This window comes from Platalea leucorodia (assembly GCF_965183815.1).
Source record: "Platalea leucorodia genome assembly, chromosome: 19".
NCBI classification, from domain to species: domain Eukaryota; kingdom Metazoa; phylum Chordata; class Aves; order Pelecaniformes; family Threskiornithidae; genus Platalea; species Platalea leucorodia.
The window spans coordinates 6,690,804-6,705,023 of record NC_138841.1 but is presented as its reverse complement, the minus strand read 5'-3'; the positions used below and the strand labels follow the sequence as shown (position 1 = coordinate 6,705,023).

Sequence of the window (14,220 nt, the reverse complement as noted above, 5' to 3'; positions counted from 1 at the left end):
GACACATGGGAAGCATTTCTAATGCCCCTGGAGATGGGGAAACTGAGGCACGGCAGGGGGTTGGGAGGCATGTGGCCTTGCACCCCCCCCCAGCACGCCAGCTCCTGCTGCGAGGAGGGGCTGGCTCCTGGGGACCCCTGTGCCAGGGCCTCAAGGCAGAGCTGGGGCTGAGCCCCAAAATGGAGCGAGGTGCCCCGGAGCTGCCTGAGTTCAAAGGCAGGAGCCTGAAAAGCCGGCTCCGCTGCTCCCAGCCCCGAGGTGCCCCCGCTCCGTCGACCCTCCCCATGCCGCTCGGAGGATGCCCTGGTGCTGGGGCTCCTCCATGCAGGATGGGGGCTGCCCTGCGCCTCCACCCCTGGGGCCGGGGGCTCTGCCAGCACCCATGGGTGCTGGGGCTGGCACCCTTCAAGCAGCACCACGAGGGTGAGGTCGGGTGCAGGGGAGGTGGCAGTGGGAGCCTCAGGGCCCTTTTTTCCACCCGATGAAATCCCAGTGCCCAGCCGTGGCTTTGGGGTCAGTTTGGGGCTGGCTGGACCCCCCAGCGGCTGGCGAAGGTGATGAGGGCCACGCTGCTGAGACGGGGGTTTGCAGCACGACGGTGCCAATGCTTTTTGGCAGGTGAGACCGTGTTGTACCTCCTCCACCATCGCGTGCCCTGCGGGGAGGCTGGCAGCGCCTTGCTTCTCCTGCGAACATCAGTGTAGTTTGTGGGTGGTTTTTCCTCAGATAAAAATGAAAAGAAAAAAAACCCACAGCTGTAGCAAGCAGTACTTTTTTTTAGCTTTGGGTCAAGTGTCTGGCTTCCTTCAGATGCTCCTAAAATTATTGCATTGTTGACCATCCTTAATTATAATTCCTAAATCACTGGATTTCATTTTGGAATCCAGAACCTGCCCCAAGCAGTGCCAGGCGGGAGAGCTGCCCCGTGTCCTGCCGTATCTGCACGCCCATGCTCTGGGGGAGCAAACAGCTGGGACATCCACCCCACCGCTGCGGTGGGTTTGGCCATCTCCAGTGAAGTCCTCTTGGGTTTGCGCATAGGTAGAAATGCTGTTGTCCGTAACATAGAGCTTGGGATGCTGAGGGGGGTTCAGGCATGGATTGCAAGGATTGCACGTGTGTTAATTCCCCGTCCTCAATGTCCTGATGTTGTGTCTTGGAGAGGGTGGCCCAGGGAGGTGGAGGAGGCGGTGGGTGATGAATGTGGTTGTAAGCATCACCCACCAGCGGAGCTGGGGCTGCGAGAGCCGGTGGGAGGGAAGGGGCTCACCACCCCATCTGGCACCGCACGAAGAAACAAAAATAGAGGCCAGGCATTGCTGGAGCTGCAGAGGGCAGCAACGGAGCTGAATACCCGCCAGCGCCCGTCCGTCACCCGCTGTCCCCGAGCAGGGGTCGCCGGGCTGCCCGGGCGATGGGGGTGGCTCAGCCCAGCCTTGCAGCCAAAGGGGATGCTGAGATGTGCTGAGTGTCTCAGAGGCAGATGGGAGGGCCTGGAAATACCCTGAAAAGGTCCAAAAAGTGCATCAGGGTCCCTGCCTGGGCCTGAAATTTTGGATTATTGGGAATAGTCTTTTTTTTTCCCCTGTGAAATATTTTGCCTTAGGCTGAAAACCAGGCTGGTTTTTAGGATATTTAAACGGACATCGCTGTTGAACCGTGTCAGCCCATTAACACGGACGGAACAGCTAATATCCTCCTCTTGTTTATAAGAGTCGACAAGATCAACATTGGGAAGGTTTCATGTGTCACTTAGCAAAAACACAGAAAGCTTGAAGTCTTCAGTGGGTGGCTCAGCACCATTTTAATAATGTCATTCCGCTATCCCAAAGTAGATAATTCCTCCTTATTTAATAAAGGCTTTTCTACGTGCCAAAGGCAAGAGGCAGGGAGCGTGTGCTGTTCCTAAAGAACTTTCCATTACCTTTGAGGGACCCCTCCTCAGCTTTGGCACCTTCTGCAAACATTTCATGTCTCTCCAAAGCATTCAAGCTCAGAAAACCAACTTGTCCCACAATATTTCTAGAGGTGGTATTTCTCCCATTTTGTGAAAATTCTCCTGATTTTGCATCCAGCCCCACAGCTGCTTCCACACAGATTCACTGTCTGCAGCCGTGCAAAGTGCGACGAGCGAGTCTCATGCCCATGGATGAAGAGGCTGAACATAGGCACCACGTGCAGACGGTGTCCAGCCAGGTAGAGGTTCCCAGAGCAGGAGGCCGTGGCTGGAGAAGACAGGGCTCTCCAGCTGCAGGAGCAGCTGTGCTCGCCCTGAGAGCCCAGGACATGGAGCAGCAGATCCCAAATGGATGAGAACCCTCTGCCCCGCCGGGCGGTGGGAGACGTGGGTGTCCTGGTGGGGCTGATGCAACGGGGTGAAGATCGGCAGGGCAGAGACCTGAGCTGGGAGAGGTCTCCCAGCCCCATGGGGCATGTTTGGGGTCTGGTCCGGGGCCTCGCTGGTTCCCAGGTTGGGCTGTGATGATCATCCAAATTCAGGTCCACTTTCCATCACCACAGCTGTCCCCACTGCCAGCTCTGCTTCGATGCCTCAGGGCATCACCCAAGTTTGGTAAGACTCACAGATGCAGCAGGCTGAAGAAATCCTTTGCAGGGCTACGAAAAGCATTGATTTTTGAGAGCATCCCCGGGAGGCTGTCACCCTCTGCTGTCACAAATCCACGGAGCAGTCGGGACTAGCTGGATCCCTTCTGGCGGCTCATGAGGGGTAAGAGCTGCCGGATGATCTGCAGGAGAAACACCCAGGCAGGAACCGTTTCATCAGGACAAATAACATGGGCCCTCACGACTTCGTTGCAACGTGACACTGCAGTGCTGCAACCTTGCAATTGCTTTGCTTGTAGGAGGTGACCTCAATGTCCCCGTGTCCCTGAGCTGTTCCACAGAGGGAAAACCTTCTCCCACCCCACGGCAAGTCTGTGGGGCATCCTCTGTCCCAGCCCGGTGAGAAACCTGAGGCAGCTGGTGGGCTCCTGCCATCTGCCCCGGCATTTGGGGCTGGCTCTGAGTGTGGCAGCTGGGGGGTGGGATGGACGTGTTTGCAGGGTAAGGTCCCAAAGGACAACAGAGGCTCAGCTGTTGTTTCTAAGTCTGTCCTGGATGCCCTGGGAAGCCCGTTGTCTTTGTGAATGCCATCAGGATTGACGAAACGAGGACAGTGCTTGGAAGGGGGCAAGGACAGGATGGGTGGGATGGCTCCAGGGCCTTGAGGTGGGAAAGGGATCCCTCCAGCGCTGCTGCAAGTCTGCTTCTTCAGGGAAATAAGCTTCATGTGGGGCAACCAAACTGCTCAGAGGGGTCAGATACCTTTGAATTTGGAGGCTCAACATCTTAAGGAGCCAGGGACCATTGCGGCCCCAGTGCAGCTCTCCCGAAGCCGGAGGGCAGCCGTGGTAGTCCCTGCCATGCTTGCGGGGCTGATGCCCTATGATGAAGAAGCACCAACACCCCCCAGGGACCAGGCATGTCCAGAGGGAGAGAGAAACTTCCCACATCCATCTAAACACATGCAAGGTTGTTCACTCGTAAGAGACTGAACACAGGTGACCTGTAGGACCACTGGGACATTTAGGGACGAGCAGGCTGTCCCTGGGGACTTGGTCCTGGGTGGGTCTGGCCTCCCCACACAGCTCGCTGGGAATTTTCTGTTGGCATCCATCCCCTTGGTGGCAGCCTATGGGGAACCCTTCACTTGAATCAGTAGCTCCCAGGAACGGGGGGATACTATTTTGCTTTGAATTTGGCCTCAGCCCTGGTCTGCCCCAGGGATTTCCAGCCTGACCCCTTCCTACCTGCCAGTAGCTCAGAGGGGTGCCCACAACCTCAGGGGGTACCTAATAAAACAACCCCTCATCTTGAGGCAGCTCATTGCGATTTGCAAGCCAGGGATGGAAACCTGAAATGTCCTCATCATGTCAGCTGGAGAGGAGGGACGGGGAGGTCCTGGGCTCCCAGCAGTCCTTCTGCTGCCAGCCCCCCATGGCAGCGCCAGGGCTTTGAAACCGATGCTGAAGCCCCAAATCGAGGGACCCCACTACCCCATCCCTCGCCTGCCCTTTCCTCCTCCTCGCTCCAGGTCCCAGCAGAGGACGAAACCTGAGACTGGAGCAAATGGCATCCGAAGCAGCCCCCGTCCCCCAGGCAGCAGGAGCTGGTCGGGTCCCTGGGGCACGGCTGCGGGGAATGCACCGCCTTTGTCACAGGCTAATTTTGGCTCCTCTGTGCTCCGAAAACAATCCCAAGGCAGCTGGGAGGAAAGATGCTGGAGGCATGGCCCTGCAGGGGCTTTTGCCTTATAAAGGTCTAACGGGGCTGGTATAAAGCCTCCTCCTCGGTGGCTGGGAGCAGATCCGCTGTGCTGGCGCTTGGAGCTGGGGAAGGGGAAATGTCCTTGGAGGGGGCCCCCGAGGAGGGTGGGCGCAGAGGGGTTTCTCCTGTGCTTGCTGAGACCTGACTAGCGCAGGTCAAACAAGGATGGGACTGTCACTGCCATTGCCACTGACACCGTCACCGACCTCGCACCAGCCTGGGGGCTGCTGCATCACCCCCCACCACAGCACAGCTCCCCCCTTGGTGTCCAGGCAGGGGGGAAGGAGCCAGGGAAGGCGGCCGTGCATCCCCTGCTCTGCAGGACAGGGGGGCTGTCTTTGCTCCCCACCACGGGACCTGCACCGTGCATGCAGCTGCGTGTCCCTCCGCGACCATAATAGTCTCGGGATTAAAATACCGGGCATTGTCCCTGCTGGGCTGCACGCTGGGAATTGTTTGCTCCTAAACTTGCCCCCAAAAATATCCCAGGGAACAGGTGTTGCTCGCGGTCCTCTGCCGCATGAAGCCTCCCTCCACCGGGACACTGGGCAAGGGGCTTTGCGGGGTGCAGGGGGGCAAGACAGCAGCTTTTTTGCTGCTTTTCAGGAATTTCAAGGGGAAAACATCAGGGCTTGTGAGGCGCTGAAAGTTGTTCAAGAATCCCAACCTGTGCTGGGCAAATCTGGCTGGTCCCACTCCCCAAAGAGGGGACTGCCCCGTCTTTGGTCCCAACTGATCATCTGGCCTGATGCTGTAATGCCCCCTCTGCTGTTTTAGCCCATCACCCCTTGGCAATGTGCCCTGTCCTGGCTCCGGGCAGCTTTGCCATCCTGCTCTGGTGGCTCCAGGGAGCCCCTGGGCCAGTGCTGCCACGGGGACATCGCTCTGTGCTCGCAGCATTGCACGGCATGTGGGCACCGTCCTGCGTGGGGTCAGCGCCGCATCAGCTCTCCAGGCTGCTCGCACCCCCCACCTCCCTGCAGAGACTTTCTGAAAAAAAAACAGAAAAAAAAAAAAACAGAAAAAAAAAAGGAAAAAAAGAAAAAAAAGAAGAGAAAAAGAAAAGAAAAAGAAAAGAAAAAGAAAAGAAAAAGAAAAGAAAAAGAAAGAAAACAAAATTCTGGAAACTTTCTGCAAAGAAAAAGCACTGCAGTGTTTCGGCTCATGATTTCTGCCTCCTTGCAGACGCAGGGCTTTTCCAGTGTCTCTGATGCTGGTTTACATCAGAGAGGAGCAAGGCAGATGTGCCGTGAAGAATACACCTCATCTGCCCAGGCATTGCCATTGCACCACGGTCAGCCCAACCCGGCATGTCTGCGGGCTCACACGCGACACACGTGTGCGTAAGGCATGGGGCAGCGGGGGCCGGCCAAGCTGGGGTGATTCACATGCAAACAGCACAGGAATTCACCAAATCGCGTGGGGGTCACGGGTGCAAGAAAACATGGTTGTGCTAACGCGCACGGGCGACGTGCGTGTGTCACCCTGTGTTCGAAACCGTGCCCCAGGTGTGTGCTGCACGTCACGGGGCACTGGGGCTCGCAGCAAACGTGTGCACACGAGAGGGGATTTGTGCTATTTTTACTGACCACTTGCAGGCAGGCTGCGATTTAATACTCCCCCTCCACCACCGGCCCCCGGCAGTGCGCGGCTCTCCGGAGGCCAGGCATCACCTCCCTCCTGCACAGCCCCAAGGTAAGGTGCTGCCCTGGGGGGTTCCCCCACCCGTGACCCCCCGGGCGTGCCAGAGGGGACACGGGCATGAGCGTGAGACCACCGGTCCTTGCACGCGGTGGTGTGGCAGAGAGGAGCCCCCAGCAACAAATTTGCCTGAATTTCTCCCTGTCTGAGGTTGCTTAAACATTTTTTCTGCTCTTGGAGAGAGGATTGGTGAGACCGCAACAGGGAGAAATATCACTAAAATCTTCAGTTTGGCTTTGGAGTTGTGATTTGCTCGGTTTTCCTGAAAACTGGCAAACAGGACCGTTTCGGGGAGAATTTGTTCTTGTGTCCTAGCCTGACTGCTCACGGTCACTCGTGTGACCGGGGAGGCTGGGTTCAGGGTTGTGAGCAGCGTCTGCGGGCCATCGTGTTAGCTGGGCGCGTGTCCGTGGTATGTGTCCGGTCCCCTGGGATGGAGGAGGATGTCAGGATTGACTGGAGGTTATTTCTTTTTAAGGATTTCCATGATTTAATGGTTTAATAAGCTTTTTAAGGTTTTCACAGCTGGGGGGATGCAAACAATGCAGAATTAGCTTGTCCAGATCCTCTTGTCCCCATCAGAGAGCAAAGTCTCTTGTGGATGCTCCAGATCCATCTGGAGCCCAAAAGTCCCTGCATGGGATTGCTGGGGATGTCTTACCGGCACAGCTGAGTCCTGGCTGTCCTCCAGGAAGCCAATTTAGAAATATCTGGCCCTAAAAATGTATTGACCTTGGTAGAGGTCATCAGCCTGCGGTGCGGTGTGGTCCCACCTTCTAGGGTGCTGGGCTTTGCTCCGACGGGGAAGGAGGGAGACGCTGAGAGGCTTCACCCAGCCATTGCTCACCTCCAGAGAGCCAAAGGATTTTCTGCCTGCCCCAGAATAAATCAGGGGGCAGCAGCTGGGACCCGACCTGCTCAGTGCACCGGTGTCAGGCACGAGGAGCCGCCTTCCCTGCGTGTCCTCTGGGACATTTGTCGTGTCACCAAAAACCTCCAAAAAGGCAGCTCTGGCTGCATCTGACTGATGTGGCTTTTGGGAGAAAAAAAATTCCTATTCTTGGGGTTTTTCTTTGTAAATCCAGGTATCTGGCAGGCTCCGAGGTAGATGATTCCTGCTGGGATTGTTGGCATTTCTCCTACAAACTCCATTCCTTTGGGCCACGGCTCTGGACAGGCAGCGGGGGGCATGGGGAGGGGACAGGGACAAGTGGACGGAGCTGGGAGGTGCACTGAGATTTGCTTGGCACAGGCTCCACGCACACCTGGGGGCAGCTGTTTGAGACCAGAAGTGTTCCTTTTTCTTTCCCCCATCAGGAATCTTTAGGGTTTAAAACAGTTTCCAAATTTAGGGGGATGCAAAGAGATAGAGGCAAAAAATCCCAGCGTTGCCATTTCAGTTCTAAGGAAAAAGACTAAACCCACCACTGGAAAATGCTGTTTCTTTCTTAAGTGTGGCACCAGTTTGTTACTCCTGGTTGGAAAGAGAAAAAAAATAAATTGATTGGCATTTTCCCACACATTTTTCTGTTACTCAGATTTACACGGTGCCCCAGCTTCTTGGCAAGAGAGGGAGGTGTTAGCGCAGCGCTGGGGAAGCTAGCGAGGCAGTGCATTGTGAAGCAGCTGCCGGGGCATAGGATTACCAAGCGAATGTAAAATATGAAACTGTGAGTATTTCACTGAGGACACGGATGCTAAAGGAATCTGCTCAGCTGCTTGGCTGCGACTTGTTGCCCCTTGCTCTGGCACCCCTGAGATGGATTTTGGCTCCCCTGCCCCAGCAGTTGCCCACGGGGAGCTGTGGGATGGGACTCCCCGGGCCAACGTGGTGTGGGGGACCTCAAGGCACCCCGTTTCTTCTGCGCTCTCCGGCCACGCTCGCCTCCGGCCCCTCGCCCCTTGCTGGGGTGGGCGACGCAGCCGGCGGGGGAGCGGCTCTGCGCTTGGGGAAACCCCCGAGGAGCAGGAGGCTGAGTCCTGGAGGCAGGCTGGCTGGAGGCAGGTTGGCTGGAGGCTGGAGGCAGGTTGGAGCTTGTCCAAAATAACATTTCCTCGGAGCCAGGCGGTTCATCTTGGTGTTCCACAGCGGGACGGTGAAGCTGCAGAGTCGCTTCCCTCCGCCGACAGCACGGGGCAGCACCGGACCTCAGGAGCATCCCACCGCCGCTGCCGCTTGCTGGGTTTGGGTGGATTTGGGATTTGCTCCTTTGTTTCAGCTTCTTTCCTCTTTTTTTTTTTCGCAGGTGAACAGCGCGACGCCGCGATGCCAGAGCCGTAAGTAGGACGAGTTTTTCTTGCATTTCGCCAAATCCTCGCCTGGCCACTGGACTGCTCATGCTGGCTGAGCTTGTCCGTTTTTGGGGGCGTTCAGCTGGGAGATCAGCCCATGCTCGAGACCTCTGTGCCATTCCCCTTGCAAAAACTGTCTTTAAATAAAAATTGTTAGCCATTTGAATATCCCAATTCCAACCTTGGAGATTTCCTAGATCCTGAAATAGGGATCCGAGGTGGGCAGCACCACTTGCTTTGCCATGAGGTTCTTCGTAGCACATCGTACAACTATACCATATTCCCCGGTGTGAACAGAAGGGAGAAACCTCCCTGCAAGGCTTTCATCAAGCAGCGACATGGAGATGCCTCAGCCCTGCAAACCTGAACAGGATCCAAGCATCCTGCGTGCCAGGCCCCGGCTGCGCGGGGAGTGCGTCAGTGAGGGTGTTGTGGCCCGAGCTGTAGGGACCGAGCTGGGGCTGGCACGATGGGCACTGTGACAGCTCGTGTGCTGTGTTTGAGTGGCATTTTGGCTTTCTGAGCAGTGGCTCTGAGCACCTACTGCATTTCCAGAGCACGCCAACATCTCAGACCTGGCTCACTTGTAGGTGGCAACTATTACATAGAGAAATAAGGAAACCAACTGTAATCACATGAGATGCTTTTCTTGACTGTCACGTCTTTTTGGCTCTTATTGACCCTGATCTCTTCTCTTGTTCCTTATTGCTCCTTCTTGAATGCACACCTGCCTGCAGGGAGGTAAGTGCCGTTCCCTTCGGGACCCATCGTGATGCTACTCTGCATTTGCTGCGAGTTTGTTTTCAAAGGGTATTTTATGTTTTCCTCCCCTTTCCCCTAGAGAAAATCCAAGATCACAGCCTCACGCAAACTCTTGTTGAAGGTGAGTCCTGAGGGTTGGAAACTCCCTGGGGTTTATCTCGCTGGGGAAAAGGAGCTGTGGTTGAAGTGCGTGGTCGGTAGGACAGCAATGAGGAACAGCAGAAGTATGGGCCTTGGGGAGCAGCTCCCGTTCCCACCTCTTGTCTTCTCAAAAATCCTCACTCATGTGGGTTTTGTGGTCCATACACCAAACAAACCTCCCCTCACCTCCACTTTACTAAGGTGGGGAGAGACTCTGACGCCTTCTGCTCTAAAGCCACAAACCTCGTGTTTGTGCACCAGCAGCTCTGCAGCACAAGCTTGGGAGCTCCCCGCATTGTGGCCTTGGGAAAATCACTTACTGCCACAGCAGAGCAAACTGATGCAAAGAAAGTGCCGATGTCAGCATCCATCAGGACCACCGCCACCGCAGCCCCACGGTATCTCTGGCCCTGCTGTTCCCCCTGCCTTCAGGGTCACCACACAAAAGGTGCAGGGATTTTTTGATGTGTGTTGTAGCAGCGCAGTGATTTTGGGAGGACAGCTACAGCAGGGAGGAGGTTTGGGAGGCAGACAGGACTGTCCCATCCTACAGATGTTGCGCAAGGAGGCTCAGGGGGAACAGAAGAGCCTGCCTGTTCACACTGCTGCCATTTACTTGTGCTCGTAGAGTTTGATGCTGGCAAAAGCGAAGGAGGAGTGGGAACAGGAGATCGTGGACAAGCAGTCAGAGAAGGAAAGATACCTGTCTGAGCGGATCACACCACTGCACACCAGTGGGCTTTCCTTGAGCCAGCTCCAGGTATTTCTCAGGTCTGAGGGTGGAGTGAGCTCCTTGGGAGCATGGGAAGCATTGCTCACCACTCTCCTGTTGTGCTTGGCCCCCAGGACCTGTGCAGGGAGCTGCATGAGAAGGTTGAAATTGTGGATGAAGAGAGATACGACATTGAAGCGAAATGCAACCATAATACTCGGGAGGTAGGAAGCAGGATGGGCCCTTTGCTTCGACGTTAACTCCCTCCCAGATGGTAGCTTGGGTCTTGATGGGGGTCCATCATGGACTGGGCTGAGCTTGGATGTGGGACATGCACCAGGCTTATCTAAGGGTTGGTATTTGCTCTGCAAAGCATCATTCAGCACAAGGTTCATCCCTGCCTCAGGGAGCTCAAGCTGTCCACTGAGTCCACAGGCAACCTCCTTGCTCTTCTGGTCATCTTTTGTCGGTCTGAGAGCTCCTTCTCGTGGTATGGCTGCCATCCGAGCAGGCTGGGGCAAGGCAATGACAACAGCTCTACGCTCAGGTGGACAGTCCCTTGGTGAAGGTGGTCCTCATGGCTGCAAGAGACGTGCAGACCCCTCTGGGGCTGGGTGTTGACAAAGACCCCTGCTTCACACAGGAGCTTTTTGTGCAAGGCAGCCACGCAATGACCTCCTACTCCTCCTCCTTTCCTCAACCTGCAGATTAAAGATCTGAAAATCAAAGTGCTTGATCTCCGAGGGAAGTTCAAGCGACCCCCGCTGCGGCGAGTCCGCGTCTCCGCTGATGCCATGCTGAGGGCTCTGCTGGGCTCCAAGCACAAGGTTTCCATGGATCTGAGAGCCAACCTGAAGTCTGTCAAGAAGGAGGACACGGAGAAGGTGGGTGACTCTTCTAGAGGTCAGAGAGGGAGTGACCTCCTAGGGTTGCCCCTGCCCTTCTCCAAGGTCCCCTGTGAAGCCTGCGTGGGTTGTGCTCATCCCTTGTAAGCCTCAGAAATAGCACGGGGCAGTCCTCGTGGGCACTGCCCATTGCGGGGTGTTGTCGGACCACATGGGAGCAGTTTGACTGGGCCAGGTAACTGGTGGATGAAAATAAGTGAGATTTAGGGCTACATCCATGATGCCCCTCCCTCCCAGAGCATGTGGGGGTCTTTCAGCTGGGGCCCCCTCAGCATGTCCATTGAGCTGCCCTTGCAGAGCATTTAGTCTTTGGTCTTCTAGGGAACGAGGAGAGCTCCTATTCGGTGCAATCACGCCCAGAAAACACCCAGGAAACTCCCAGACCCAGATTAGATAAGACAGAGCAAGCCCAGCAAGCATGCTTGGCCCGAGATCAATGGCCCAGTTCACACTGGCTTTGCAGAGATGCAAGAGGGGAAAGTCTTTCTCAATACAGAGACAGAGAGGGATGCCCAAACCTGCCTGGGGTGTGCAGGCACCCCAACTGCAAAAGCTGTGCTGCTTTCCTAGTGCCTCTCCCCAAAGGGGTTTTACCCCTTGGTCCCAGCTCAGCAGGTTGGATCAGAATCTCAATTTTCAATCATTTTTCCATTTTTTTCCCCTTGTTGCTAGTAGGGCACGTTTTTCAGTCCTTTGGATAAAAACTGTGTTTACAGTCGTCAACGCCAGGTGGTGAATAGCTCTGAGTTTATTTTAGATGTCGTGAGATGATTTTGGGGCATGGCTTGTAATCTATTAATGCTTGTGGGTTGGCAGAGCAGACACCTGGGCATGCTCCCAGAGCTGCCGTCATCTCCCCTTTCTGCTCTGGAAGCGGCTGCCAGGCTCTCACTGTCAGCAATCCCAGTCCCCTCCAAAAGCTCGGAGAAGGTGGAGATGGGTTTTATGTGGGCTAGGAGGTCTATGCAGAAAGTGGTTTTGCTTGCACTTACCCGGCTGTGCTGGTGTAAATCCTGAGTAAGTTCTATGTGCTGGTTTCTTCCTCCTAAAGAAATTTTCCGGGATTTTTGTGCCTTCTAGTGCATTAACACAACTTAGCCAGGCTTTGGGGGGGTATCCACATGAATCCAGACTTCCCTGTGGAGATCAGACCGCTGTTTGCCATCTTCCCGGTCAGATCCATGTGCGGGGACACACGGCAGAGCTGGCTCCAAGGGAGGGGGTGTTTGCAACAGGGCAGCTGCCTTCCCTGTGCTGCTTGGGCTCTGTGCCACGGGGTGGGACAGCGTGGGGCTGCTGGTCGCCCCATCACACGGCCATTGCAGCCCCCGTCCCCGTCCCTCCCCGCAGGAGCGCCCTGTGGAAGTGGGCGACTGGCGCAAGAACGTGGAGGCCATGTCGGGGATGGAGGGGCGAAAGAAGATGTTCGATGCTGCCAAGTCCCCCACGGGCCAGTGAGAGGTAGGGGACCGGTCCTCCTTCCCCTGCGATGCCCCATGCTCCCTGCAGCACCCCTGATCTGTGCTTGTGGCCGGGCAAATGCAGAAACTGCCCCCACTCATTGCAGAAAAAGGCATCACATGCCCCATCGCCGACTCCACACTTGGGACGGGTGCCTGTCCTGCACGTCCCCACCATGGAGGCCCTGCCAGCAGCTGTCCTCCTCTCCCAGCTTGTCCTACCCTGCTCTCCAGGATCTGCTGCCCATGCCACACTCAGCCTGCACAGCATGGGCATCGCCGGCACTGACTTCAGGCTACTGAAAGCAGCCCGAAAAACCCTCTTCTGCCCCACTGCTCTGCTCTTTTTCTTTCCCACAGGAGCATTGGGAAGAAGAGCCTCCGCACCCCTGCTGCCTGCCTCCCTTTCCCTTGCTGCCCCTCTGTGCTCTTTACACCCTTACCCTGAGTTCACCACTGAGCTGAAGCACGTGGACGACTATGTGGGAAGGAGGTCTGAGCTTCTTTCTTTCAGCACTGCCATCAGCCCTGCTCCCGCATGGCCCCAGCACAGCGGCTCCCCGGTATCACCTGCACAGGCCATGCTGTCTCCAAGGGGCCACTGGCCATCGCTCCCCTCCCACCACTGCAGAGAGGCCTCGGAGACGGCTGATGGTCCTCCCACTCCCCCATCCTCCAGCGAGTGCAGCCTGAGATGTACCCACGTGGCTGCACGTGTATTAAAGGACAGTCTCCCGGGCAGAGCGTTGCGTGGGCTCGTCACTGTGGGAGCACTGGCCAGGGGCAGCTGCTGGTCCACAGCCCCGTGGGGAAGATACCCTGGTCCTTTCCTGTCACCCTACAACGTCCCCCATGCCGGTGCTCAGGCCAGCAGCACACCCTGGGATCAGTCTTGCTTTGGGGTCATCTCTTCCAGCCCCCTCCGGCTGCTCCCTGGTGTCCCTGGTGCCCCACCAGCTCTGCTGAGATCCCTGGCACCATGCACGGGCCACCCCTCTCCCCTCCCATGCACCGCAGCCCTCGCCAGGCTCCAATGATGCACCAGCCTCCCGAGCAGCAAGGCTTGGGTCTCAGTGCAGAGACGGCTCTCTACCAGTTCCCCCCACCCTTCCTTCTCCTCTGGTTTTGGAGAAGCCTTCAGAGCTTGCTCACCCAGGCACCAACTCTCCCACCAGCTGCTCCATCACAGGCACTGGAGCTGTGGGACTTGGGGCAGCCCCATTTCAAGGCTTAATTTGAGCAACGTTTCAGAAAAGCATGAGATGAATCCATCTTTCAGGCCAAACAGCCCATGCTTCCTCACTAGTCCTATCCTTTTCTATATCACAGCCCCAAACTGCAGCTGGTTGAGTGCAAGCAGCTGGGAACGTGCCAGCTCATCCCCAGAGCAGGGCTGGAGGGGAGAATTGGTGAGAATTCGCACAAAATTGGGTCTTCTGCCGGGTTGCATTGCAGGAGATGCTGAGGCTCAGCCCCCACAGAGTGCTCTTGGTGGCTGTAGCAGTGCCTTGTCCATGTCCCCAAGGTATCCAGAGGACTCACAGCACCCATGGTTTCAAACCTGTGCCACGCCGTGGGTGTTTTGCAGCACACCCTTTTTCCTGTGTAGTGAGCTTGTAAAGTGCAGAAAATGCTATAACCTCAGAGCAAAGTGCAGGTCCCCAGAGAGGCACCAGGGCTGGAAGGAAGCAGCATCAAAAAGTGCGTGGTCTCCAACAGAGCTCAATCTTCCCAGAAAACCATTCTGTTTCCCTAGGGACAGAAAAAGGTGGCCCCACGCGCTGGGCTCTTGCAGGAGTTTCTGCAGCAGACGCGGGTAGCTCAGTGGGCGGCAGTGCCAGCGAGGGAGAGCCATCGTAGTGAGGTGGGGTTGGGTTTGGGCTCCAAACCGGCAGGACAGCTGGATTGCCCCGGGCAT

General features: G+C 56.3%; 1 protein-coding gene across 1 annotated transcript; it reads left to right on the top strand.

Moving 5' to 3' along the window:
• The first annotated feature begins 5,984 nt into the window (after positions 1-5,984).
• Positions 5,985-12,776, top strand: TNNI1 (troponin I1, slow skeletal type). Its single transcript, XM_082330006.1, has 8 exons — positions 5,985-6,024; positions 8,277-8,311; positions 9,164-9,205; positions 9,854-9,985; positions 10,072-10,161; positions 10,645-10,821; positions 12,193-12,303; positions 12,663-12,776. Exons 4-7 carry the CDS (start codon positions 9,860-9,862, stop codon positions 12,298-12,300), a joined length of 501 nt encoding a protein of 166 aa, XP_082186132.1. The 5' UTR covers positions 5,985-6,024; positions 8,277-8,311; positions 9,164-9,205; positions 9,854-9,859; the 3' UTR covers positions 12,301-12,303; positions 12,663-12,776.
• Positions 12,777-14,220: the final 1,444 nt, after the last annotated feature.